At 49.7% G+C, this 24622-nt stretch overlaps 2 protein-coding genes across 3 annotated transcripts; both read left to right on the forward strand.

Moving 5' to 3' along the window:
- The first annotated feature begins 493 nt into the window (after nt 1-493).
- On the forward strand, nt 494-9443 carry LOC140254141 (2-hydroxyacylsphingosine 1-beta-galactosyltransferase-like). Of its 2 annotated transcripts, XM_072340447.1 has the most exons (7): nt 513-587; nt 2883-3096; nt 4190-5034; nt 7210-7349; nt 7486-7562; nt 7724-7943; nt 8507-9443. In XM_072340447.1, the coding sequence occupies exons 1-7, from the start codon at nt 513-515 to the stop codon at nt 8820-8822; spliced, it is 1887 nt and encodes a 628-aa protein (XP_072196548.1). In that variant the 3' UTR covers nt 8823-9443. The 2 variants fall into 2 exon arrangements, with proteins under 2 accessions (XP_072196549.1, XP_072196548.1); XM_072340448.1 differs by lacking the exon at nt 2883-3096 and having other exon boundaries at nt 494-587.
- Nucleotides 9444-19413: 9970 nt separating this feature from the next.
- Nucleotides 19414-24545, forward strand: ELOVL3 (ELOVL fatty acid elongase 3). Its single transcript, XM_072340578.1, has 4 exons — nt 19414-19599; nt 21967-22098; nt 22539-22690; nt 23288-24545. The coding sequence occupies exons 1-4, from the start codon at nt 19547-19549 to the stop codon at nt 23707-23709; spliced, it is 759 nt and encodes a 252-aa protein (XP_072196679.1). The 5' UTR covers nt 19414-19546; the 3' UTR covers nt 23710-24545.
- Nucleotides 24546-24622: the final 77 nt, after the last annotated feature.

A 24622-nucleotide genomic window follows, 5' to 3' on the forward strand; every position in this document is an offset into this window, starting at 1 on the left:
CCCGTGGTCTCAGCGGCACACGCGGAATGTCACGGGCACCGCTGGAGGAGAGCACCGGACCGGGCAGCGCTTTGCAGCACTCCTAAGGAGAGACTGCTTCTGGCTGCTGCAGGGCAGGCTCAGCCTACATCTCTGCTCTGCCGCCGACCCGGGGTTAGCCCGCTTCCCACGAGGTGCTTCAGTGGAGCCGCGATTAACGCTGAACAGGATAGACAGGACGGTCTCCCTCGGGGCGTGCGGTGCCGGTACGGGAGCCCTGCCGCACAGCCACCATCCTGACCCCGTTCCAGCCCGGAGAGGGCTCCTGGCCCCGCGTGCCCGTACGGCTGCGGAACCCCCGCGTTGCCCCCTCCCCGCACGCCGGCTCTGCCCACCCGCGGGGGCGGCCCTCCCGTCGCTCCCCACGCCCAAACTGGAGGGGCCGGGGCGTGGCGGAGCGGAGCAGCCCGGGGGTTGGGGCCGGGCCGGGGCTGAGGCTGGGGCCGCCCCGCCCGCGCCCTCCGCCGGCCGGCATGAAAGGGGAAGGCGGGCGTGCTCCGGCCGCTCTCTTACTTCCACTCTGCCGCTCGGGCCGCGGCTCTGTGCAGGTGGGTTCCGGGCCGGGGAGGGATGCGGGGAGAGAGCCTCGTGGGGCGGCGCTGGGCTGTGGGTGTCCGAGCGCTTCGCTCGCGATGGGAGGGATGGGGCGCTGCGGGAGCCCCGCCGTCTTCACGGGGCTGCTGGATGGCTCGAGCTGGGCGCCCGCCTCGCTGTGCGGTTCGGGAACTAGCTAGGTACCTTGATGCTTGAGCCTCAGTGCCGCTTACTGCATCTTCCTCTCGAAACCGCATCTCAGGCGCACCCTCCCTCCCCTCCTCCTCCAGTCCAGCCCTTGTTGGTGGCAGCTCGGTTAGGTTCCATTCCATTCCTATTGCGTCCTCAGAGCCAAGTAGACTTTTTGTGTGTGCTTTTTTGGTTTTGATTTTTTTTTTCTTTACGTGAAGACATCAATGATTTTACAGAAGATGAGTTTTATTTCCAACTACTCTGCCTCTGTAATTCTGCTAAACGTGGCCCAACTCGTCTGGCAGGGCTTTATCAGACCCAGGTGCTTCTTACACAGGTTGCACAACCTCTTGGGATGTTTAATGACTTCTTCCTTTTAATGTAGCGCTCCTCAGCAGCAAGGAGCTGAAATGACAGAACTGCACTGGGGAGGCTCTCACTCCTCCCATCCCTTTGACCTCTCCTCTGGAGCTCTCTGTTCTCCCATCCCTCTCCTTCCCTCTGCAACCTTGGGAACCTGTTCATCCTGAGCATCCTACAACCTGCTTTTAGCCCAAAGTGTGCACAGCTGTTATGTGTGCTCGGAAGGTCTGTGGCTCACATGAATGTTTGGGAACTGCTCTGTCTGGCTGTCCCCAGTGCTCTCAAAGAGCCTAATCTCAGCTGCTTCTATGTTTTGCAACCATGATTCAAACAAGAGGGGAACCTTCTTGTAAACCTGATGGTGCAGCACACAGTGCTACAGAGCAGCTCCAACCCTGCCAGGAGGAAGCTGTGAAGTCTGTGCATATGGAGTAGGAGAACACATCCAGCCACGTGAACAGATTTAGTATACGGTCAGAGGGAAAGCAAAGGTGTAGTGTTGGGCAACACTGGTAGCCTGAGCTCTTGGAGCTGTGTGTTTCCAGATGCCCTGACAAACCAACACACAGACTTTAATTTGTCCTCCTGGTTGTTAGGGATCATCTGTTCTGTTTGATGCTGAGATTCCCTGTTGTAAGCTACAGGCTGCCAACATGCTGCTGGCTCACAGATCCTCACTGTGCCTTCACAGCTTCCTCTGTACCACCTTGATGACCCGGGAATTCTGTTGGAGACGGTCCCAAGTCCTAAAAGTTCTAACCTAATTCAGGACTGCGTCACTCTGTCCAAAATGGATGAGGATGAACAGAGCACTTCTGATGCTGTTGTGTGGAAGTGATGCAAGGCATCGGTTGCTCTGATGTTAGCTCAGTTGCTGGTGTGATTTTCACTCTGATCTTTGGGAGATGTGGGCTTTGCTAACTCTTGTACTTCTTGTGGTTGCTGTGAAGATGTCAAATGGGAAATGCCAGGAATGTTCACTGCTCTGAGCAGACCCTTTGCACGCTGCTTACTCTGTGTTATAAAAACAACAACAAAACAACACAAGACTTTATCCAGCACTGTATCTTCTAGGTTTTCACCAGAGATTTCCCAGGGCAGCTCCCACTGGTAACACAGTGCTGTCCTGCAGCAGCTGTGCTGCTCTAAGCCACCTGCCTGCATGGGACTTGTGTTTTCATCCATTAGCCACAAGAGAGTGGCTGCCATCAGCCTGGTGGTAGCAGACAGTGCTGTTTTCTCTGGATTACACCCAGCAGATGAGGCAAACTTTGGTTTCCTGTTCTAGGGGTTTAGAGCACTCAGGTGAAGATGCCTGTTGGTGCTTTGTTAATGCCTGAGAAGTTTATGGGGAAAATTCCTTCGTACTGTGGGCAAGAGTGAGGTGGAGTCTAAAAAGCAGAGGAGGAAACGGAGCCCCGTGCATTTGGGTTTCCCAGTCCTGCAGAAGCCAGGCAATACATAATACTGGAGGAGAAGGAGAGGTGTACAGCACAACTTTCCAGCTATGGGGGTCTTCGCTCATTGCCTTTTCTGTGTGGGCATCTTCCTGGACTGCTTGCTGCTGAAGGTTTCAGTGCTTCAGCCCAATACACAGTACCCAAAAAAGAATCATCTGTCTTTAGAGCTGTGGCTGTTGGTTGCTTGAGTTACACTGATAATACATTCCATTCATGTTTTGCTGAGCATTTGTAATGCAAAGGGAAGGATGTATTTTGACTCTTTCCCTTTCTTTTCTTTGTTATTTCTCACAGTATTCAGCCCCTTGCCCAACACTTCCAGATCACAGAAGCAGAGAATCCACCCCCAGCAGGATTTCACTCCGGTGCCGCACAGTTTGGTGGTTTCTTGTTGAAGGCCATTTATTCTCAGCCCAGCGGTGGCTGTGGGAGTTGTGCTTGTGCAGCCAGAGGGCTGGGTTGCACCAGTGCCTACAGGTGCCTCTCTGGGCACAGGCCATGCAGAAAGGTGCATGGTCTGCTCCTGCTGGCAGAGGGATGGGATGTTTTTCTTATGGTGTTTCTCTTGGTTCACGTTTTGCTTCACCACATCCCCCATAGTCCCTTTGAGGCTTAGTGTGTGGAGCCATCATACATCCACTTACAGTTGTTCCTGCTGTAGCTCCTTCCCCACCCCCTTCCCAGCAAGTCTGAACTGGGTCCTCAGGACACGGCTCTGCTTCTGACTGTTCCCAAATAATTATCATGTAATTCTTCTCCCAAAATAATATGAGGTGTGGGTGAGGCGCATTTGCTTCCAGTGATGTAGCAACAACCCTTACACAAGAGAAACGCTGCGTGTTTCACTAAACTGGGAATGGAGTGACAGCTGTAGGAGTGTGACTAAGAGGTGTCAGTGTGCCCTGGGTGTTGCACAGTGTCTCTGGGACTGCTTTCTGGGGTTGCTCTCTTCCACTGCATGGATATTCCAGCACCTTTCCATCCCTTTCCACTGATCTCCAACAGCTGGGGTGGGGGCAGCTCTCCACCTAGACCCCTCCTGGACTCCCTGAGGTTGAGGTTTCTCCCTCAGTTCTGCTGAGATGTGGGCTCTCTCCTGCCCTTTATGCACCAAGCATGATGGTTTGCAATGCTAAAGGCAGAGTGTGCTGCCTGGCTGGGCTCTGCAAGCCTCCCAGCAACCATGTATGGCCACTGAGGGCTCAGAGGCAGGCATAAATAGAAATAAAATCCAGCTGTGCTGATCCTGCAATGATAAGCAGGGATGGAGCAGCAGGTGCCCCAGCTGCTGTGACCCAGCAGGGCCCCTCTGATTGCTGCTCTCCACAGTCAGCCTGCCTGTTCTTGGGCCTGAGGAGCAGACCAGCACAGAGAAGAGGCTCTGAATTTCTGAAAAACACAACTTGTTCACCCTAGTATCTGACAGTTTTGTTGGTTTTATTGTGCTTTCTTTCCTTTCTCCTCCTTTTACAGAACTCCTCACTGCTCCCCTCTCCCACCTCATGAGTTTCTGGTTTGCAGCTGCAGTCTCAGTTGTTAGCAGTCCAAGTGTGTGGCTGAGCCTTTCGTACTATATAAATGGCACATGTCTCTTCTTGCAGTGAAGAAGATGAAGGTATTACCATGCCCTGCTGCTCTTCTCTTCATAGTGGCTGCGTTCAGCCTGGAGCCATGCTGTTGTGCCAAGGTGCTGATCATGCCCACCATCGTCTTTGACAGCCACTTGCGAGTCTTCATGCGCGTGGCAGAGGCACTGACTGAGCGGGGCCATGACCCCGTGCTGCTGCTCCACGAGGCTAGGGATTTGGAAGCCCACCTGCCTGCCTTCCGCGTGCAGAGGTACTGGGGCATCTTCAGCAAGCAGAGCGCAGATGCGTGGGTGCAGGAGAAGATAAAGCGTGTCTTCCAAGGGAAGATGACTTCTCTGGAGATGTTCTCCTTTTTGGAGAAGTACCTGGAAAACTGTGACCTTGTGCTGGGAAACTCTACCCTCCTGCAGAAACTGCGGCATGAGCACTTTGATCTGCTGCTGGTAGATCCTAATGAGATGTGTGGCTTTATCCTGGCTCACATTCTCAGTGTCAAATATGCTGTGATCTCCACTGGCTTCTGGTTTCCAGCAGAGATTGGTGCCACTTCCCCCATTGCCTATGTCCCCGAGTTCAACTCCCTGATGACTGACAGGATGAGCTTCTTTGGCAGGACTTGGAATCTCCTGGTCTACATGATCACTCGTGTGGCCACAAAGCTGGTTATCCTGCCCAAGTTTGACCATCTCATGGAGAAGCATGGGGTGGAGCCCAAGATATCCATGCTAGATCTTGTCCACGGATCAAGCCTCTTCTTCCTCTGTAACGATGTGGTGCTGGACTTTCCCCGGCCAACCCTCCCCCATGTCATTTTCACAGGAGGCATCCTTGCTGAGCCTGCAAAGCCTCTTCCAGTGGTAAGTGAGGGAAAGCTTTGAGCCATGGTTGCCTATTAGCCTGGGGAGATACCTGGTGCAGATCTTCTGTAGAGCTACATAAGTGCTGTGAGGCTGTTTTGGTGCCAGCATGCAGTAAGGAGATTGGGAGCACTGAGGACTGTAGGTCTGCAGGAAAGGCACAGAGTTGTCTTCTCTGAAGTAGGAGTCAACTATGTTGTCAATGTAAAATGATGTGTCCTGTAATGGCAGTGTTGTCTTTGGGAGTAGTTCACAAGTAAATTATTCCTACATTTTAAGAAGTAGGAAGAAATGTCAGTCTTCGTTGCTTCATTGCTGCCTTAAATTAATCCTGAATTTCTTACTTAATCCAGTTTCTCACAGGGTATTTCTGCCTACAAGCATGTAGCCTTAAGAACAAATAAGGGAGAGCTGTGTTTATTTTCTCATAAAATTCACTGTGGAGTCCCAAAGTATACAAAACCAAGATATACTGTTCTCGCTTTCATAAGTGCCAGCCCAAAGGAAAACTCCCCAGGCATCCCAGAGGCTTTCCCTGATCTGTACCTCTCTATCCCCAGTAATATATTAAGGACAAGCCCATAAAGCCTGCAAATGAAGACAGCATTGGAATGGAGCAGGACCTGTCTCCCATTCCTCTCATTGCTTTACCACTTTTGCAAACAGTGTGAGGAAATAGGCCTGGATAATGGCACTGAGACAGTTGTGTTGTCCTGCCATCCCAACTAATAGACTAAAATAGAGATAAGATTCAAGTTTCACCTGATTAAATGCCTGTAAAGGTCTCTGATGACAGCTTTAGGTTGTGATTGTGGATTCTCTTTTTTGAAGTTAGAAGGAAGAAGTGAGATTAGGTGCTTTGAATCAGGAGTCCCCCAGATAAGTATGTCCGCATATTACCCTTGCGCACGTGACACAGCATGCAGGTAATGCAATTTATGTAGGATGCTCCAAAAGCAGTGACAGAGAATGACTGACTTGTACATCTTGCAAAACACTAGCTCAGTCCAACCTGGACGCATACACACCTGCCTTATAAAGTAGGGAGTTTCTTGCTGTGGCATTACTCATGTGCTTCGTGGCTTCCAGAGCCCAAGGTACCCAAGGGAAGAGTGGTGGAGATAGGTCTGGAGTCTGGTGGTAGGTGGCAGCTGTCATGGCAGCAGGCAGGTGGGCAGGTCAGTGCCCAGTTTATGGGACAGCAACGGGAGAGGGGCCCTCGGTAGGTCTAGATGTAACTTAAGGAATTTCCCATCTCTGTATGAGCAGGGTTATGTAATTAAAGGATTTGTTTCCTCATCTGAAACATTACAGTAGAGAGTTCCTTTAATTAGGGCACAATGAAATATAGATATGTATTTGAGAGTTAAGAATCTTTGGTGGTCAGCCGCACTTCCCTTAGCAACTTCAATGCTATTTCTGAAAGCCAGATGTGAATGCCTAACTACAATGGATAGTGTAATCCTCTGCCTTGTGAGTCATTGAAGTGCTATCCAGCAAAGCTAAGCTAGTACTTCCTCTTCCTTAACAGTTCTAGCAGTTGTATTGCTCGAAAGGAAACGCAGGATTCAAGAGAAGTAAGAAACCAAAACCCTGTTTTGAAATCACTGTGATTCTTGGCTGCTGGAGGGGTTTGGGGCTCTTTTAGCTCTTCTGCAAAGAAAGGCTCAAGTCCCCTCAACTGCCTGAGAAAGGGCAAACATCCCCAGAGAGTAACACTAAGATGCGATTTGTAACTCCTATGTACCTATGATAGGTTTCTACTAGTAAAATATTCTGGTTTAATCACACTATTTTCTCCTTAAAAACAGGGTGAGTTTTTGTGTTCTTGTTGCCCTTCATCTTCTTAGACAACATGGTGTTTGTTTGTTTCAAGAAAGTATTCGTATTCAAAGACATTTTGAGAAACTTCTCTAAAATGATTCTGACGGTGAACTGCTATGTGCAGAACCTGAAGGCAGACAGAATTCATAGTGAGAGAAGTCCAGCTCAGTGTGAAGGGGAATGCCTTATTTGCATCAAAGCAGTTGTACTGGCTGATCTCTCCTGGTTTCCTTGCTTCTCTCACTTAAAAAGAGATGGATTTGGCTTCACCTTTTCCATAGGCAGAGGCAGCAGGGGGGAGGGCCTTTCTCCAACAAGATTTCAAGGTGTCTGTGTGCGTTTTACCCACAGGATCTGCGTCTCTGGGTGGAAGCAGCAGATGCAGGTGTTGTTGTTGTCTCCTTTGGCATTGGAATCCGAGCTCTTCCCAGTGACCTGGTGGAGAAGATGGCTGGTGCGTTCACCCGCCTCCCACAGCGGGTGGTGTGGAGGTGAGGAGGAAAAGGGGTCCCTTTTAACTAGAGTTGGATGAAAATCATGGTTTCCTTTCCCTCTCTTGATCTGACTGAATTTGTAATTGCCTGCATGCCTTTGCTTTCCCATCTTGTTCTTGATCTCACCCTACAGATATTTCGGACAGAAGCCAAGAAACCTGGGTGAGAACACGCTGATGATGGACTGGCTGCCCCAAAATGACCTGCTAGGTAAGGCAAGGCTGTGTGTGTGTGTGTTGTACAAGGAAAAAAGCATCTGTATGGGTCAAAATCTCTCACTTCTTGCATGTATCATCATGTCTTGAGGAAGCCACCAATAGCCCTGTTTCAGTGCAGAAGGCACTGACCTGCTGCTGTTTCTCTGCCTGCAGGCCATCCCAATGTGAAAGCCTTTGTGAGCCACTGTGGGATGAATGGAATATTTGAGGCCATTTATCACGGTGTGCCAGTGGTGGGGTTCCCATTCTATGGGGATCAGTTTGACATCATGACCAGAGTGCAGGCAAAGGGCATGGGTATCCTCATGGACTGGAAGAGTGTGACAGAAGAGGAGCTTTACCAGGCTGTTGTCACAGTTATCACTGACCCCAGGTAAGGTGTTTGGGTGCATTGAGCTCATTGTTGGTGCCGGTTGTGTTCAGGGGCTGGTGCCTTTCTGAGATTTGCTGCAGCACTGTGACACAGTGCCCCCACTGTCTGACACAACAGATGCAAATAGTGGTTTAAGTGCCATCCAAGAGCATTAATTATTATTATTTTTTAAATCAGCCATTAGGAGCCTTCTACTATTGACCTCAGAGTAAGTAGCTAGGGTGTAAGCAGTTGGTAGGCTGAAGGATTTGGCTGGTCACCCGATGTGACTGATGCTGGATGAGGTACACTAGCACAGGCTGCCCGCAGACAGCAATGATCTGCCTGCAGCCACTGAGCAGCCCTCCTACTGAGGGACTTGAACCAAGGGAGCCTTGCTAACATGTAACATGCTCTCTGCCATCAGACTGGCTTTCACAGCAGATAAAAGAAAATCATGGAGGAAATGTGCCTCTGGCCCAAGGAATCACCTGCGCATTGATGGCACCCCTGGATGGATTAGGCCACTTCTCAGCTCTGAAGCCCCCATCAGAACAATAATTTCTTGTCTTCTTCCCTTGCAGCTACAGAAAAGCAGCTAAGCTCATCTCTGCTCTGCATCTGGACACACCGATGCACGCTCTCAACAGGACAGTGTACTGGCTGGAGTACATCCTCCGTCATGATGGAGCACCGTACCTCCGCCCGGCTGTCTACGACCTCTCCTTGTATGAGTACTACTGCCTGGACATCTTGGCTCTCCTCCTACTGTGCCTGGCCAGCATAGGATTTGTGCTCTACAAGTCTGTGGTGTGGTGCAGGAGGAAGGCAGCCAGCCCTGTGTACCAGAATGGCAATTGTGTGAAAGGCCACTTCACAGAACAGAAGAAATTGCAATAGTGTCTCAGTGTGTTCTAGGGCACATCCCTTCACTGTGAAATGAGCTGCTGCCATGCCAAGAAATGTACGGCACGCAGGCACAGAGAGAGGCAAGAGATGAGCAGGTCTGGATGAGAAGAGCCGGGGGGAGGGAGGACTATTGCGAAGGCCGATGTGCACACCTCTGTGTACTGCACTGGTGGGCGGGGATGTGAATTCAGGCATGGGTGGAAGTATTTGGCCAGGACGCTGGGAGTGGGGCATGGGTAGGGAGACTTCCAGGGAGGAGTGTGAGCTGTTCCCTTCTTATTGCACATTGGTTTAGATGCTGGTGTTGCTCTTCTCTCTTTCTGCATCTCTGTGGTAACTCTGGAGGTAGGAATAGCATTTGGTTTTAGGTTGGTTCTGTTTCTCCTCTGGCTTGTTACCGGGAGCCCCGAGAGCCAGGATTCCTACATGCAGGTGAGGACCTGAGCAGAGCTGTGGGCAGGGAAGGGCACTGGAAGTATTGTTCAAAACAGAATGAAATTGGTCTGTTTAAAGTTCTGTGGGTAAATATCGTTCTTCCTGCTTCTGCCAACCCTTGGCAATCTTCTTTGTATTTGAGCTAAATTATTATTGTTATTTTTTTTAATAAAGTTATGTTCTTTCTCCCACATAGCAGTGCTCCAAACTTGTTTTTCTTGGTTTAATGCAAATCTCTGAGCCTTTTATTTTCCCTTTTTTTTTCACCACTGCCACTCCTCCATGTACCTCTGGGCCCCTGCAGACACCTGTCAGCAACTTATCTTGGCCTTCTCACAGCACTCAGGCTGCCTTCTCTGCTCCACCTGTAACACATCCATGCCTGTGGAACCTCCAAACCTGTAGGAAAAGAAGAATTTGTAGCAGATGTGTGTGCCTGGGCCGTGGGAACAGCAGCCAGTAGCTCGGGGAGCTGCACGCAGGCAATGGGCCATATGCAAGCTGGTCATAGAAGCAGCAAGCTCTGCTCTTTCTGAAGAAAGTGCCCCTCTCATTTCAACATGAGCAGACATGCTCTTGTCCCCATCAGGGATATGGTGTGGAGTTATACCCACGTGTTTTCACTCACCCTGGGCTCTGAAGCAAATCCACACCTGGGTGCAGTTGCACAACCTTCCTGCAGCGCTGGCTCACAGACCTGCTGCTGATGCCCTATGCTGAGGGCTCCGCAGAGCTGCCATAAGCTGCAGAGTAACCTCACTGCCACGTCTGCCCTTGCTGGCATTTCCAGGTTTCGCTCCTGCCTGCTTTTGTCTGTTTCTCATTCCAGCTGAGGTGCAGAGCAGTGCATAACCTATCAAGCAGTGGTTTGGCTGGGATCCCAGGGTGCCTGGGGTTGAGGCAGTGCCCAGCTCTGACCTGGTACTTCTCTGATGCTTGGCAGTGCTGCCTTCCCTCCCCAGCTCACAGCATGCAGGACATGATTCCTGTCTTGAGTGAGTGAGAACAGGCTGTGGCTCTAAGCTGCTGCTGTTCTTCCTGACATTTCTGACAGCCTCTTGGGTACCCAAGGCTGGCTGCAGGCAGTGGTGTACTTGGTGACCCATTGGGCTGCTATAAAGCATTGAGATGAGGACATGGAATGCAATTGTTTTTAGTGGGGCAGATGAGAGCAAGGTGATCTGCTATAACAAATACAGAGTGTGCACGGGTGGTGAAACCACTGGCTACATGGCACCATTCTGCCTCCAAGTCTAAATTTCAAGGTTGGTGTTTTTTTCAGGGGAAATATATTGGTATATATTGGCTGCAGGATGCCCTATGGTGGCTTTTTGTCATCAACAGGGGCACCAGGGCTTGGTGAGGGCTGAAGACCTGCACCTTGTTTTGCTTGCAAGTGAAAGAGTAGGGAGAGTTGTATGGCCCAGGGAACCTGCACAGTTTTACAAAAGCCTGAAGACCACTTTCCAGCTTGCTAGCAATATTGCTGTCTTGCTGTTTACAGGTTCAGAAAGAGATTCAAGGCAGTAAGATAAAGGTATGGCACCACCAGCATGCTGTCTGCTACCGGCGATGTCCTTAAGCTCCTCATGACTGCTCTTGCTTCCAAATGTACCGCAGTCAGGAAGCACGTTCAGCCAGGGAGTTAAAATATGCACATGAAAAGATATTTCAATAACTCAGCGAGAAAACTACTTTTAATGAAGTAAAGCACAAATCCCTGCATAAAGACCTCATGAGCAGGCAGTGGCCATTCAGAATGTATCCCCCAGAGTCCTCCCTGGGGAGAGCAGCGTTTGAGCTTGGAAATGGCCAGGAGCTGAACTTTGAATCATGGGTTGGTTCTTTGCAGGTATTTGGATTTATCTGTCCAAGTTGAGGACTCCTCTAGCTTTTCATATTTATTCCTAACTTCCTTAACTCTTCTGTGTTCCTGATAAAGGCACAGCTTTCTCTGGATTTCTCTGCATTCATCTTTCAGTGTTGAATACAGAGGAAAAGTACAATGCTGCTTTCAGCTGGTTATTAAATTCAATTACCAATAATGAGCAGCCTGTCACATACACAGGCAGGACCAAAACCTGTGCTGGGGAAGGGTTGGGGTGAGCTCTGCCTGTCTGGCAGCCCTGATTCCTTCTCTCTGCATATGGTGCTTCTTGGCTGCTGTGTGCCCTACTCTGCCATACACAGGGGCACCAAGGAGGAAACAAATCCTCCCTCCTAATCTTTTTTCCCCCGCGAGGAGAAGTAGGACGTGACTCAATACCTTCCCAAAGCTGAGCCCTATGCTGCCCTTGCCCACTGCTGCTGGTTCACAGGGAGCACAGCTGGAGTGCTGGCAGTCTCACCTATGCCCACAAACCTCTGTCAGAGCTCTGTGGGCAGGGAGGCACAGGGAAAACACTTTTGAGACTTTCTGAATTCATCCAGCCCTGTGTAGAACCTGCTCTGTGCTGGGGCAGGTGGCCCTGTGAGCACAGCAAGCCTCGCTTGCGGGCACCCTGGGACTGCAAATGAGTGTTTTCCAGGGTCAGACTCTGGGCTGGGGACAGGCAGGTGTGAAAGAGCACAGCAGGATTTTCAAGCAGCTCATCAGGTACTGATGATCAGTCCCCGTGCTTCGTACACAAGAGGGTCCTGGTGTGCCTTCCATGTCAGCATCCCAACAGGAGAGCCTGTCCTCAGCCTACAGCGACCACGTCAGCTCCTCGGCTGGTTTTTCCAGTCTGGGAAGGTGATGGCACCAAACTGTGTCAACAAAATTTGGCTAATAAGGGGGAGCCGTCTCCCTCTGCAGGCAAGTGTGAAATCACAGCAGCCGTGGGAGGAAAGCGTCCAGGATGGCTCCTTGAAGGCTCCCAGATTTTGACTCATCCTGTCATTAAATGGCAGTGTGCAAAAAGCAAGGGATGAGGGAGTTTCCTTGTGCCTGTGTGCCAGCAAACCTTCCCTTTGGCTTGTGTGGGAGCCTGGGCACAGCTCAGCCCCAGCCGCCTGCTCACCATCGGCAGGATCTGTCTATGAGCCACTCCCTAGTTGTTCCTATGCCCTTCGTTGATCCTCTTGAGGATACAACAATGCCTCCCTTTGATAGTTCCCCATTACAAACGTTTACAGCTATCTTACTGGCCACGAGAGGCTCTCCTCCAGGGTCAGACTCCCTTAGCACAGAGGGTAGAGTTCTCCTCCTCCAATCAATTTGTGGCTCTTGCTGTGCCCATTTGGCCAGGCAAGAGGAGCAGCTATGCAAGCAGCAGGTGTTGGTGTGTGGAGAAGAATGGCCCAGAGAGAATGGGACACTGAGAAGCACTGAGCTGCATTCTCCAGCCTCAAGTGATGCATTAAGCCCATGCTCCATGGGTGTTTGCTCCTAGCAGTGCCTGTTTGGGGATCAAGGCCATAGGGGGTGCTGCACAGCAGGGCTCACCTCCAGCAGCACTCTTGGTGCCTGTAGGCAGCCCATGGGAGTTTCTCACATCTGCACGGAGTTCTCAAATGTAATTCATTTGAGGAGGGAGGTTTCTGTGGAGGTTCCAGCTGGATTTCAGTGGTGAGACTAATTGTCTGTGCCTTAGGGACTGGGTTGCTTTAGGCCATGGCAGTACAGCTCATCCCAGATATCCCCCCGTGATGTCAGCTGCAAAATGAAGTGCTGGACTCCCTAGTAGTGCCATCCCTCATCGCTCACAGAGGACCAGACACTGTGGTGAGAGAGGCACGGAGCCAACACCAGCCCTGACAGAATGGGACACAGAGACTCAGAATAATAAAGAAAAGCAATTATAGACTTTGTTGTCCCTAAAGAGTCAGAATAAGTCTGCTCTCATGTTTCCCACCCTCCAGCTGAACCTGCTTACCCCCAACAAGGCCACTCCACTGCTGCTATTAGAGATAGAGTGCACCTGGGACTGCCCCCATCTTGGCTTCCTGGAAGTAGCCTTAGCAGTAGTAGTTGGAACTGCGTAGTGATCCTCTAAATTCTGAATTATTATTTCATGGGAGCCCTTTGCATCAGAATTGGAATAATGTGGCTATTATCTAATCCCTGCATCCTCCTGTAAGGTAGGCTGTTATGAGACTGAAGTATGTTCTGCTGCAAAACTAACATCCGATAGGAGTTCTGCAGTGTAGAGATTGCTGGAGTGACCCTGCACAGCTGTGTAGAGGTAATTGTGCTGGGGGGGAGGAGGGGGGGTGTAATCAATTAACAGTAGTTTAAAGAAAACAAGATGGCTTTTTTTGCATGTATCAAATCAGAGAATGAGGAAGCTTGAAGGACTTGGGGAAAGCAAAGCCTTAGTGAATATGTAATCTTAATGGGTATGTGTCTAATGTCTGTTGCTCAAAAAGTGAATCAAGAACTGAAAAAAAAATAGATGAACTTTTGTTGAAAGCACCACAGGTTAAACTGTGTATCTCACCAAAACACGAGTTGGGCAGAGGCCTCAGCTGTAGTTCTGCTTCTGAGCCTTTTGTGCCATGCTCTGGGTGGCATGGTCTCAGTTCAAGCAGGGGCAGTGCGAGATTTTGGGCTCCAGCCAGGGAAATGCCTTGATGGCAGGAGAATGGTAAAGCAAAGAGGGGCTGGCAGGGCTGTGGGCCAGATCTGGCTGTGTGAGTGACACAGAGGAATACTCTGTTCAGCTCTGCCAAAGAGAAGGTTTTGTGTTTAGTGTTTGAGAATGCAAGGCACACACTGTAAGCAATACAGGCAACAGGTGACGAGGAGGTTTGATTAATTGGCTTGTTATTGTGATGTAGTTCATTCTACTCTTTTCATCCAGAACACGCTCTGTGCTTCAAACAAAATCTGAATGTCGAGTCTTTCTAATGAGCGGTTCAGAAAACACAGCTGATGTATTCCTGAATTCCTTCAGCTCAGCATCTGCTCTGAGACTCCTGCAATGAAGGTGCAGCTGAGCAGGTTGCTTAAAGGATGCTAGCAGTCTTGATCAGTCTTCCAGCAGGAGTTTTGGTTCATGAGCCTGTCCCATTTCTAAGGCAGTCAGATCTGCCTGGTGAAAACTTGACAGTGATGAATTAGACTGACCAGCTTTCTGGTAATCTGAAGTGCTTTGGATTCTGGATATGCATTCAGCTGTTATTTTCAGAATGAAGTTTAAAAGCACAGCAACTCCAGGCAAAATCTCACCGGCTCGCTCAGTTCACTTCTCTTATTCTCTATTCACAAGTACCACCAGGACTACTCTTAGATTTTAAAGAGAAGGTATTGTAGATGGTACGTGCTACCGTGCCACCAGGAGGAGCACTCCATTGAGATGATTCCGGAGTCAGTGTTTCATATGGGATTTGTGACCCTTAACCCTTTACTCAGAGCAGAGAAGCTGCTCTGATAGCATTCGTGCAAAGAGTGACTGCAGGTTATGGCATCTTTAGGTTAAGTGATGTCACCACAGTTTCTTGGAGAACACGAGTGTCAAGGAGGCAATGCTTTGGCTAGTTCTTTGCAAACCTGCTCTCAGATCTCCAACCTTCCTTGTTACTGAGATTTGCTATATTGTTACTGTTATCCTTCAGAAGGACAGTGCCAAAACTACCTGCAGTGATGCTCACGTGCAGATCTGAGGGCTACTTGTTACGGTGGTGTGTTGCCACTGGAAGGAGACCTTTAGGCTGAGCTGTGTCTCATAGTACCTGCCGGTCAGCACCAAGCAAGGTGCTGCAAGGAAAGACTACTTCCTTTGCTACTGTGCAGAAGCTGTATGAGCCTCTCACCCTATCAGCCCATTTGGGAGACTCGTGAGGAAATGCCACTAGCAGGAGAGGGGAAGTAAGGCTGAGAGTGTCTGCTTGCAAGGGAGTGGGGATCCTCTCCCCTCTCTGGGCCTGAGGTCCCTGCTGCTCCCAGGGGAGAAGAGTTCAGGAAGGAGCAGCCTCCAGCCTGTTCTTGCTTGCCGTGTCTCCCTGTACATTCCTGGGCTTTTGCTCCCCCCTAACTGCCCAAGAAGACCTTGCTGTAAACAATGCTCTCATGGGCTCTGGTGCCGATACAGCTGCATGGTAGATTGGAGCTGCCGGTGGACTCATTTCATATCAGCATTGCAGAGTTATGTGGGCATCAGCTGAATGTTAGTTAGCTTTACTCACAGGGTGATTCCTCCAGCATCTTCTGCCACTGTGGCCTATGGAAGGATATCAGGACCAAACTGATGATGGAGAAGAAATTAGATTAGAGGGAGTTTCAGGAATTAATTCTCAGCGTATTCTGCTAGTGACTGCATGCAGTGCATGCTGCTGATCTGACATGCCTTGCATTCACTTTGCTTCCCTGGAACATTTACAAGGGAGTTAGATCCTGGTTTACTCCAAAATGTGGCAACTTCAGAGGTATGTATGAAATACATAATTTCTGTTCATCTTGGGTAACGCAGATTTAATCTATGAAGATGAAATAATAATTAAAGTCCAGAACCTGATAATCCTTTGCAACCAAGTACAGAGCTGTAACATTTAGTTACTTATAATGTTCCTAACTGCACGTTAAAAATCTGTATTTACTGAAAATGCTACTGAATCGCTCCACTGAATATTTTATCAAAACAATACATGAATCTGAAGTTTTTATCTGTTGTTTTGGTGAAGGGTGTTTGGGAGACATGACTGTGTCAGCCTCCTCCATTATTTCTTGGCTTTCTGAGCAGTTCTGTCCCAACAGAATCGTGCTCCTTAACAGGGTGCACAGTGCACAGCTCAAACTGCTTTCCTAACATGTGGGAGGACCTGGACATGAAGACAGACTGAAGGAACAGCACTGAGAAAAAGAGAAGCTGTGGCACCAGTGTCCTACTTTCTGGGAGCTGGGATGATGGCACAAGGCAATTAAATCTGTTGCGTTGAGACTGTTTACAGCTAATAAATTTTAATATCTGCTCTTGCCACTCCTATGCAAACAATTTTATTGCTGGTTTTAACCCTTGGCAGAAAGCAGAAGTGTTGGTTGCTTGGAGATCTCTGGCTTTTAGCTGAATTAGTACTGTTTCTTAGTTTGTTCAATAAACACCTTAAGTCTTTGCATCTTGAGTGTAATCACACAACATGTGTGGGACTACCTAGATTTCAGTAAAGACTTTGACTCTGTTTCCCACGGTATTTCTGGAGAAGTGGGTGTTCCCAGGGCTTAGACAGGTAAAAAACTGGCTGGAAACCCGGGCCCAGGTTGTGGTAGTGAATGGAATTAAACCCAGCTGGAAACTGGTCATAAGTGGTGGTCCCCAGGTGTCAGTACTGGGGGCCAGCGCTGTTTAATATTTTTATTGATGATCTGGACAAGGGGATTGAGTGCACCCTCGGTAAGTTTGCAGATGACATCAAGTTGGGGTGTGTTCATCTGCCTGGGAGTTGGAAGGCCCTGCAAAGGGATCCGGATAGGCTGGATCAATGGGCTGAGGTCAGTTGTATGAGCTTCAGTAAGACCAAGTGTCGAGTCCTGCACTTTGGTCACCGCAACCCCATGTGATGCTACAGGCTGGAAGCAGAGTGGCTGTCAAACTGCTCAGAGGAAAAAGAGAGCTGCTTGGGAGTGCTAATTGACAGCTGGCTGAACATGAGCCAGCAGTGTGTCCAGGTGGCCTTCTTGGCATCCTGTCCTGTATCAGGAAGTGTAGGTGATCAAACCCCTGTACTCAGCTCTGGTGAGGCCACATCTCAGGAGCTGCTTTGGGCCCCTCATTACAAAGAAAGACATTGAGGCTCTGGAGCAGATTCAGAGAAGGGAGTTGCAGGGGGAACTGAGATTGTTCAATCTGCAGAAGAGAGGGCTTAGGAGAGGCAATATCATTCTCCATAGCTCCCTGAAAAGACATTGTGGTGAGGTGGGAGTCTTTCTCTTCTCCAAGGTAACTGTGATAGGATGAGAGGTTGTGGACTGAAGTTGTGCCAAGGGAGGTTCAGGTTAGATATTAAGAAAATCTTTGGAAAGAGGGGTAATGTGCAGGAACAGGCTGCCCAGGGAAGTGGTGGAGTCACCATCCCCAGAGGTATTCAAGAAACATAGAGGCACTGAGGGACATGGTTAGTGGGCATGGTGGTGATTAGTTGATGGACTAGATGATCTTAGGGATCTCCAACCTTAATGATTTTGTGGTTACTGAAACATAAAACAGGATCGGATCTGGCAGTGTTCCCTCTTCAGCTCAAAGGTAAGCTGCTTTAGAAATGAACCACCACATCACCCACATTCCACTAAGTATGGCTGAGCTTGTTGCTGTCAGAGGGAAAGGATGGCAACATCCAACCCAGGCAGCTTCTTGGAATGGCCCAAGTGGAGCAGGAAATGTAAGGGCTGGAGGGGCTCTGGCATGGTCCCTGGTTGCAGTGTGTTGATGCACAGTTATCTGCTGTGTATTTGCAGGTCAGGTAAGAAGGATTTTTTTTCATTGGAAACTGTAACATTGCCTTCTTCAACAAATGAATAAAAACTAGTAGATTTTGACTAGGGCTGCTAAGGATTGGAGTGCAGGGCACCTGAGCAGAGAGTTGCAGCTTGTCTCTGCTGAAGACACAAAGAGGGAAAGAAAGAGAGCATGGGGTGAGTGGGAATGAAACTTTGCAATGAGTGTTTTCCTTCAGGGAATGGCAAAACCACTGCTGATAAGAAACTTGTAAGCTGGCTTTCTTGAAATAACCTGCAAGTCCTTTGGAAAGAAGGGAGTAAGTCAGGGTGGTGCAAAATGAACTGGGGGATTTTCACTCTTGTGCCAGGCTCTTTCTGCCCAACAGAACAGAGACCAAATGTCTCATCCAGACAAACATTTGCCTCCTGTTAGAAGAAGCAGATGTGTGGTTTTTTGTTGTTTTTTTTTTTCTTTCCCTACCAAAACCTTATTTTGAACCTTCCTGTAGAAAAGACTGGCTTTTCTGCCCAGCTGTTCTCTACACAGGCACCTCCCTGTTGAAGTAGTCTTGACACCTCTTAACAAAAGCCATTCTGGGTTGTGCCTTCTAAGGCAGAATCTTTCCTACTACTTCATTCATAGAGCCTTGGTTGGAGGTGAAATGATTCTCATCATACCTTGGAATTTCCAGCTCAGGGAAGAAAGCATCTGAACCAGTAAGGTTGTGCTCAGCTCTGGTCTACTGAGCCTTGACATGTGGGCAGGTGGCACATGGCTGGGACTAAGTGTCCAGCAAGAAGCAAATCCTTTAACAGACCCACCTGTTGGCCTCCCTGATGCACAAGTTTTGTTCTCATATCTCCATGAGTTAGAAGCAAGACCTGAGCCTCTTTTTAACTGAGCAAGTTTGCACAGGTGCTTTGTTATCTGATGTCCACTTCCAGCCATGGTAATAATGATCTCTTCATTGGGAAGAGACAAGAAGTAAGCAGTCATCACACAGGCAGGAAAGAAGAGAAGGAGGTGGGGATAACAACAGAGAGGAAAAAAGTGCCTGTATGTTAGAGCACATGGGCATCCAACATGCTTGTTGCCCAAGCATTGATTAAGTGCTGCTCTTTCCTGGTATTGGCCTTCCCTCAGGACATGAGGTCATGAGCAGAAGTTGAAGGCAACAGCCGAGTATGGAGCACCTACCTCCAGTGCCCTGACCTCTGCAGCACAGCAGCATTATGCACAGCAGCTAACTGCAATGATTTAGAAACAGCAGCTCTTGAAAGCAAGAAACAGCTGATCAGAAAGACTGATTTTGGCTGTGTTTCTGGGCAGATAAATCTTGGATTGCTAGTTCTGTGGGTGCAATGGGTTGAAGTTTAGCAAGCCCTCCATTGCACAGATGTAAGCTGCCTTTACACTTGCTGAGCAAATGCTCAGTCTTGGCAACCTAATGGTTTTAAATGATGTTTCTGTTTTCAGGCAATGGCCTAAGAAACTGTGGAGACTTTGAGTGTCTGGCAGAGAAAAGAGGGCTCAAGTTCCCTGGAGCTCTGTGTGTCTATGTGGTGTTCGACTGCAAGTGCCACCAGCAGGGCTGTGCGCATGGCATAGAGCCGAGTGCCTGGTGGCCACTCCAGTGACAGGTGTCCAGGTGGAAGTCTTGGGTGGAACGCAGGGGTTTGAAGGAGCAGAATCTGGAGGCACACCGAGGCTTGCTGTGTTCAGCACGTTATGGCTACGAACCCCGAAACATAACTGCAGGCCGGGAGCTGCCAGCAGCACGTGCCCCTCTCCGCGCCGCCGAGCAGCCCCAGGCGAGCAGGGCCGGGAGGGGGCGGTCCCGGGGCGGTGCCGATGTTCGGTTAGTCGCGGACAGCTGAGGAACCGTGCGGTGCGGTGCTGGGCTTCAACCCGTCGGAGCTGGAGAACATGGAGCAGAGCTTCAACGAGCGGGAGGCGATCGGGTGGATGCAGGAGAACTGGTGAGCGCTGGGTGCCACGCCGTGGGGAAAGGGGCTGAGGCTGAAGCACATCTCGGCGGCCGTTTGGGGATGAGACAGAGCAGCTGGGGCTGGTGGGGGGGGCTGAAAGGAGAAAGTGGAAAGTATGGCCCGAAATTACTGGGGAAGGGGTGGCAGGTCCTGGCCTGCGTTGGAAGCTGTTCCTATCTGGCAGAGTTGTGGAGTGAGGATGAAAAACATCTGTGAGCACAAGCTCCTGTGTTTGCACTAAGGCTGAATTCCTAAACCTGCAGCAAACTGCTGCTGTCGAATAATCTGGTGCCTGCACCATCAGCCTATATAGCCAAGCTTGTTCCTCAAGAATATCCCCGGTGGCTTGATGTCGTAAATGTTATTTGATGGGCAATTGCTCCCCTGGATTCAAAGAAGGTGTTGCAGAGTAGCCTCCTTTTCTTGTATGGAGCTGTTGTTGTGCTCTTGTATGGAAGCTATTTCTTCCTGTGTTTCTTTGAGAAACTTGCTTTACCCACTGATGCATTCACACAGAAGCCAGCTGAACAATAAAGAAATACACCAAGCTCAGTTACATCTTGTTCTGAAACTTTCTCTACCTTTTGAAGAGCAAGAGGCAGATCTCACTTGCTTTTCTCATTGCTGCCCACAGTTTTCTTGCCCTCGTAACACCTTTAATAAATGCACCTCCTCAGTGTTCCCCTTTCATCTCACGCGAAACCCCAACAAGTTGCCTTCTTTCTTCCAGTGTGTGACTGCTCTGCTGTACTTCTCTCAGAACGTGCCCACATTACACTCTGGCTTCCTACTGCTTTTCAGTTTCTGGAGTGAAGAGTTGGCTCTTACCTAAATGACTTTGGGGCAAGAAGATGGTTTTCCGTTTACAGGAGGTGTTCTCAGTTTAACTATCAGTGGCTACAAATACTTATTGCTACCTTGTTTCTACCAACGCTTGGCTCTTGTGCAACTTTGTATTTCAGAGAGGACTGCCTGTTTGGTTCCCGAGCGCCAGGAGAAAAGGGAGCTGTTCCCAGCCAGAGGAAGCCTTTCTGACTTCTTTTTCCACTTTCACATATGATGGCTCCCAACCGTGGGAGCTCGGTGCAGCTGAAACTCGGGTGGAGAGCTGAGCTGGGCTGGGCTGGGAGGCAGTCCCTTACCACTGTGTGCTGTTATCAGTGGCACTTGTCCCTGGGGGATGGCGCACCGGGTGCCTGAGGGGACAGGCTGGCTGCAGCGAGCACAGGGAGCTGGGAGGGGACAAGACCAGACCTGCTCTGAGGAGGTTGCATCTGCAGCGTTGCAGCAGGGAGGATGGCTCACCAGCGGGTCTGCTGGCTGGGGCTGGGCTCCAGAGCCCATGGTCAGGGGTCTGCTAGGGCTAAGACCACCAGAGCACGTGCCCTGCTCCAAGGAATTAAGGGCTGGAAGGGCAGGGCGGCAGCTGGGTCCCCTTCACTGGAACCCCTCGTTGCTGACACTCTGCTGGGACCAAAGTCAGGTCACTCCGCAGCTTACTTAAACAGCTGCTTATGATCCAGTAAAGTTTGAAGCCAAACCAGATGATACTTTGTTCCTCATCCTTGTCCCAGTGAAACAATTGCAGAATTAGCTCCTGCAGACATGCCCCAGCTCTTTGCTAAGGACTGGCTTTTAAAGAGGCTTGATTATGTAACGGCTCCTGGAGTAGTTGCATATCTCCTTTGCTCTCCTGCACACTGCTAGCAAGCAGCTGAGAGGTGGAGCAGGGCTTTTTGCAGTGCTTGGGTTTGCCTGCTCAGAGAGTTCCATTGCGGTGAGCTCAGCAGTGCAGCAGAACCTTCATCCCTGGGCACCGGGATGCCGAACCTGCTCCTGCAGGGCAGTCGAGGGCTTGGTTTTGTACTGGACCATCGGAATCTGCAGCTCACCCTGTGTGTGAGAGCTGGGCTGTTAGGGCTGTGTTTCAGCTTCAGTTCCTCTGCTCTGTTTTCATCCTACTGCATGGTGGAGCCTGTAGGGGAACAGCCCTATTCTGCCTCCACAATGCAACTGGTTCCTTTGAACAATGCACAGGTGCACAAAGGAACAAAACACATCAGCCTGTCTGCTTGGGATCCTGCTTGCAGGTTGTTGTGTCCTTGTCCTGTGAGGTCCTGCAGGGGCCTGCCTGGTGGAACAGCTCCCATTCTCACCTGTGATCCCAGGATTTCCCCTCGCTCACTTCCAGGAGATGCTTCCTGTGTCCAAACCCAACCCTAATGTGAAGATGGGTGATGTTTTGTTCTCTTATTTATTTTTTTGTTGTTGTTGAGAGCTCTGCTGGGCCCACAGAACTCCACTGCAAAGAGGAGCTCAGCCTGGCTCTTTCCCTGACTGCTCCTTCTCTTCTTGCAGGCAAAAGTCCCTCATTTTATCTGTAGCTTATATGGTTCTGATCTTTGGAGTCCAATATTTAATGAAGGATAGGAGAGGCTACAAGCTGCGCACACCACTGGCCCTCTGGTCCCTGGGGCTGGCCTTGTTCAGGTAAGAACTCTCAGCCTAGCATTACCTGATAAGTTCTGGCTCTGGTTTATTTATTTTATCCTGCAAGATGATAAAAACTTGGTTTTAAACATAAGATTAACATAAAGATACTTGGTTTTAAACAGTCTAGTCTTTTGGTACTGGTTTTCTAAAGCGACCATGAGAAAGCTGCAGTCTGTGCTCCATAATTAAGTAGATTTCACATTGCTAACATTGCCCTCATCCCCACATGTCTTCAGCCTGGTGGGGGAGCACAAAGGGAGCCCGCTGCCTTGCTAGGCACTGAGTGTAGAGGAACACCTCTGCCTTTGAGCACAAGTTGGCTTGGAATGACTGCTCATGGTCTGTTTGGAGATCATGAAACATACAAGCTGATAACAAAGAAGCTTTCTGAGAGTGGACTGGACACAGTCTGCAGATCTTCTCTGGGTTTCTTGCAGTGCCATTGGGACCCATCGCACCTGGAAGCACATGGTCTCCATTCTGACTACTGCGGGATTTAAACAATCAGTGTGCAATCAAGCCTTTTATGTCGACCCCGTCTGCAAGTTTTGGGTCTATTTATTTGTACTGAGCAAAGTGCTGGAACTGGGTGAGTCTGAAACCTCTCCTTTTGCAGTGTGTTCAGAACTTTGTTTTTGCAAGCAGGCTTTTCTTCGCAGGGCTCTGTCAGAACAGGACTGTTTTGCCTTGCATGTCACTTACTTTTCTTGCTTCTCAACCCAGATGATACGTTGTCTTTCTGCAGGGTACAGCCTGATGTTCTTGAGCTTGTTTCACTTCTAAAGCCAATAAGCCATTCTGCAGTGGGAACGCAGCAGCAGATGGGGGAGTGCTAGGCACTTGTGCAGCCCCATGGGGTTTTCTTCCATCAAACCTGCAAAAGCTTGTTTTCCTAGAGCAGGAGCCTGTTGGAGAGTTTATGGCATCGCTTTCATTGGCGAGTGTCAAGTCTGTTAGGAGCAGAAGTGCTTGCAGCAGCACACAGAGGGGTTGAAGGTGCCAATAGGAAGTTTATTCCCTGTGAACCACAGGTGCCTATATGGGCAAATTTGACAGGAAGTGGGTCTTGGTGGGCTCAAGCCAGGTAATGGCATTAACGTTACAGCGCTCTCATTCTGTCTCACCTGGAGGCTTGTGTAACTTCTGTGATTTGCCTGACTGATGATGTACCTCTCCTCCACCCAAGGTGACACTGTGTTCATTGTTCTTCGGAAACAGAAACTCATATTCCTCCACTGGTACCACCACATTCTCACACTCATCTATACCTGGTACTGCTACAAGGAGATGTGGTCTGGTGGCGGCTGGTTCATCACCCTAAACCTCACTATCCATACGATCATGTACTCCTACTACACTGTGCGAGCATTGGGCTTTCGGTCTCCCCGCTGGATTGCCATGGCAATCACACTTTCACAGATTCTGCAGATGGTCATAGGTGTAACACTGAGCATCTTGCTCATCTTGTGGAGGGAGGATGAGGATTGCATTTGCACTTGGACTGGCATTTCCTTCTCATTCCTCATGTACCTCAGTTATTTGGTGCTCTTCTGTAACTTCTTCTCCAAGACTTACCTGGTGAGCACTCAGAAAATGAAGGGAGAATAAACCTGGGGAGGGAGGGGGAGGGAGGGAAGGAGGGAAGGAGGCTGGTAGGTGAGAGAAAGGGGGATTTTTCATTTCTGGGTGGAGCTCAGGCACCCAATAGAATGGGGGGTGATGAGGGTCCCTGTGGATGAAAGCCTTCTGGTTAACTCATGCATTGGCCTTTGGCATGTCTCCCTCCCAATGGGGACTTGCCAGAGTGAGACATGGGTTGCCATGTGCAATGCAAAGAGGAGGGGGCAGTCAGAGCTGGGGACTCCTTTGGTCCAGCTCCTGGCCCATATGATGCCACCTAGTTCTGGGCTCATTCTGTTAAAGTAGAGAGGGAAGGAACCATGCTCTAGCTCATCTGCTGTCCTTCCCAGTTCTGCCAGTGATGAAGACCTGCCCCCCCCTCCCCCACCATCCCGGTACAAGGAAAGCAGTGAGTGGCTGCAAGTCTTCTCTCCCCAGCTGTCTGCAGAGCACAGAATGTACTACTCAGAAGCAACACAGACCTCTGAGCTGAGCCCAGGCATTAAGCCTTACCCAATCTGTTATAAATGTTCAGCATGCTGACACAGGTTCAAATATCATCTCCCATAAGGCTACTCCTAGCATCACACAATGAATCACACAAATATTAGCAGCTATTACCTTGAAAGCACTGAGCTGGCTGACCAGGATGGCTATTGCATGGGCTCTGAGCGGGACCAGGCACTACTTTGGGCCCAGCCAAGGGATAGCCCCGTGGGTGGGAAGCAGAAGGGTCTGAAAACTCCTCTTTGGGTGCATTGGAAATGGCAATGGTGATACCTGAAAATGACTAAAATAAACACTGTTGTGTGCGGGTTTGTTTATTTGATGTCTTATTTCTGAGCAATAGGGGAAGTACTGATTTCACCATGTGTCCTGTTTGCTTGGCCACAGCATGGCA

Source organism: Excalfactoria chinensis, chromosome 6 (genome assembly GCF_039878825.1).
Source record: "Excalfactoria chinensis isolate bCotChi1 chromosome 6, bCotChi1.hap2, whole genome shotgun sequence".
Classification (NCBI taxonomy): Eukaryota; Metazoa; Chordata; class Aves; order Galliformes; family Phasianidae; genus Excalfactoria; species Excalfactoria chinensis.

What these genes read in the sequence shown, in the direction of transcription:
- LOC140254141 (XM_072340447.1), top strand. Translation starts at nt 513, where the DNA reads ATGAAAGGGGAAGGCGGGCGTGCTCCGGCCGCTCTCTTACTTCCACTC. An exon ending in CCACAGCGGGTGGTGTGGAG is followed by an intron (nt 7,350 to 7,485) that starts GTGAGGAGGAAA and finishes CTCACCCTACAG; the next exon opens with ATATTTCGGACAGAAGCCAA. An exon ending in GCCCCAAAATGACCTGCTAG is followed by an intron (nt 7,563 to 7,723) that starts GTAAGGCAAGGC and finishes CTCTGCCTGCAG; the next exon opens with GCCATCCCAATGTGAAAGCC.
- ELOVL3 (XM_072340578.1), top strand. Translation starts at nt 19,547, where the DNA reads ATGGAGCAGAGCTTCAACGAGCGGGAGGCGATCGGGTGGATGCAGGAG. An exon ending in CTGGGGCTGGCCTTGTTCAG is followed by an intron (nt 22,099 to 22,538) that starts GTAAGAACTCTC and finishes GGTTTCTTGCAG; the next exon opens with TGCCATTGGGACCCATCGCA. An exon ending in GAGCAAAGTGCTGGAACTGG is followed by an intron (nt 22,691 to 23,287) that starts GTGAGTCTGAAA and finishes CCTCCACCCAAG; the next exon opens with GTGACACTGTGTTCATTGTT.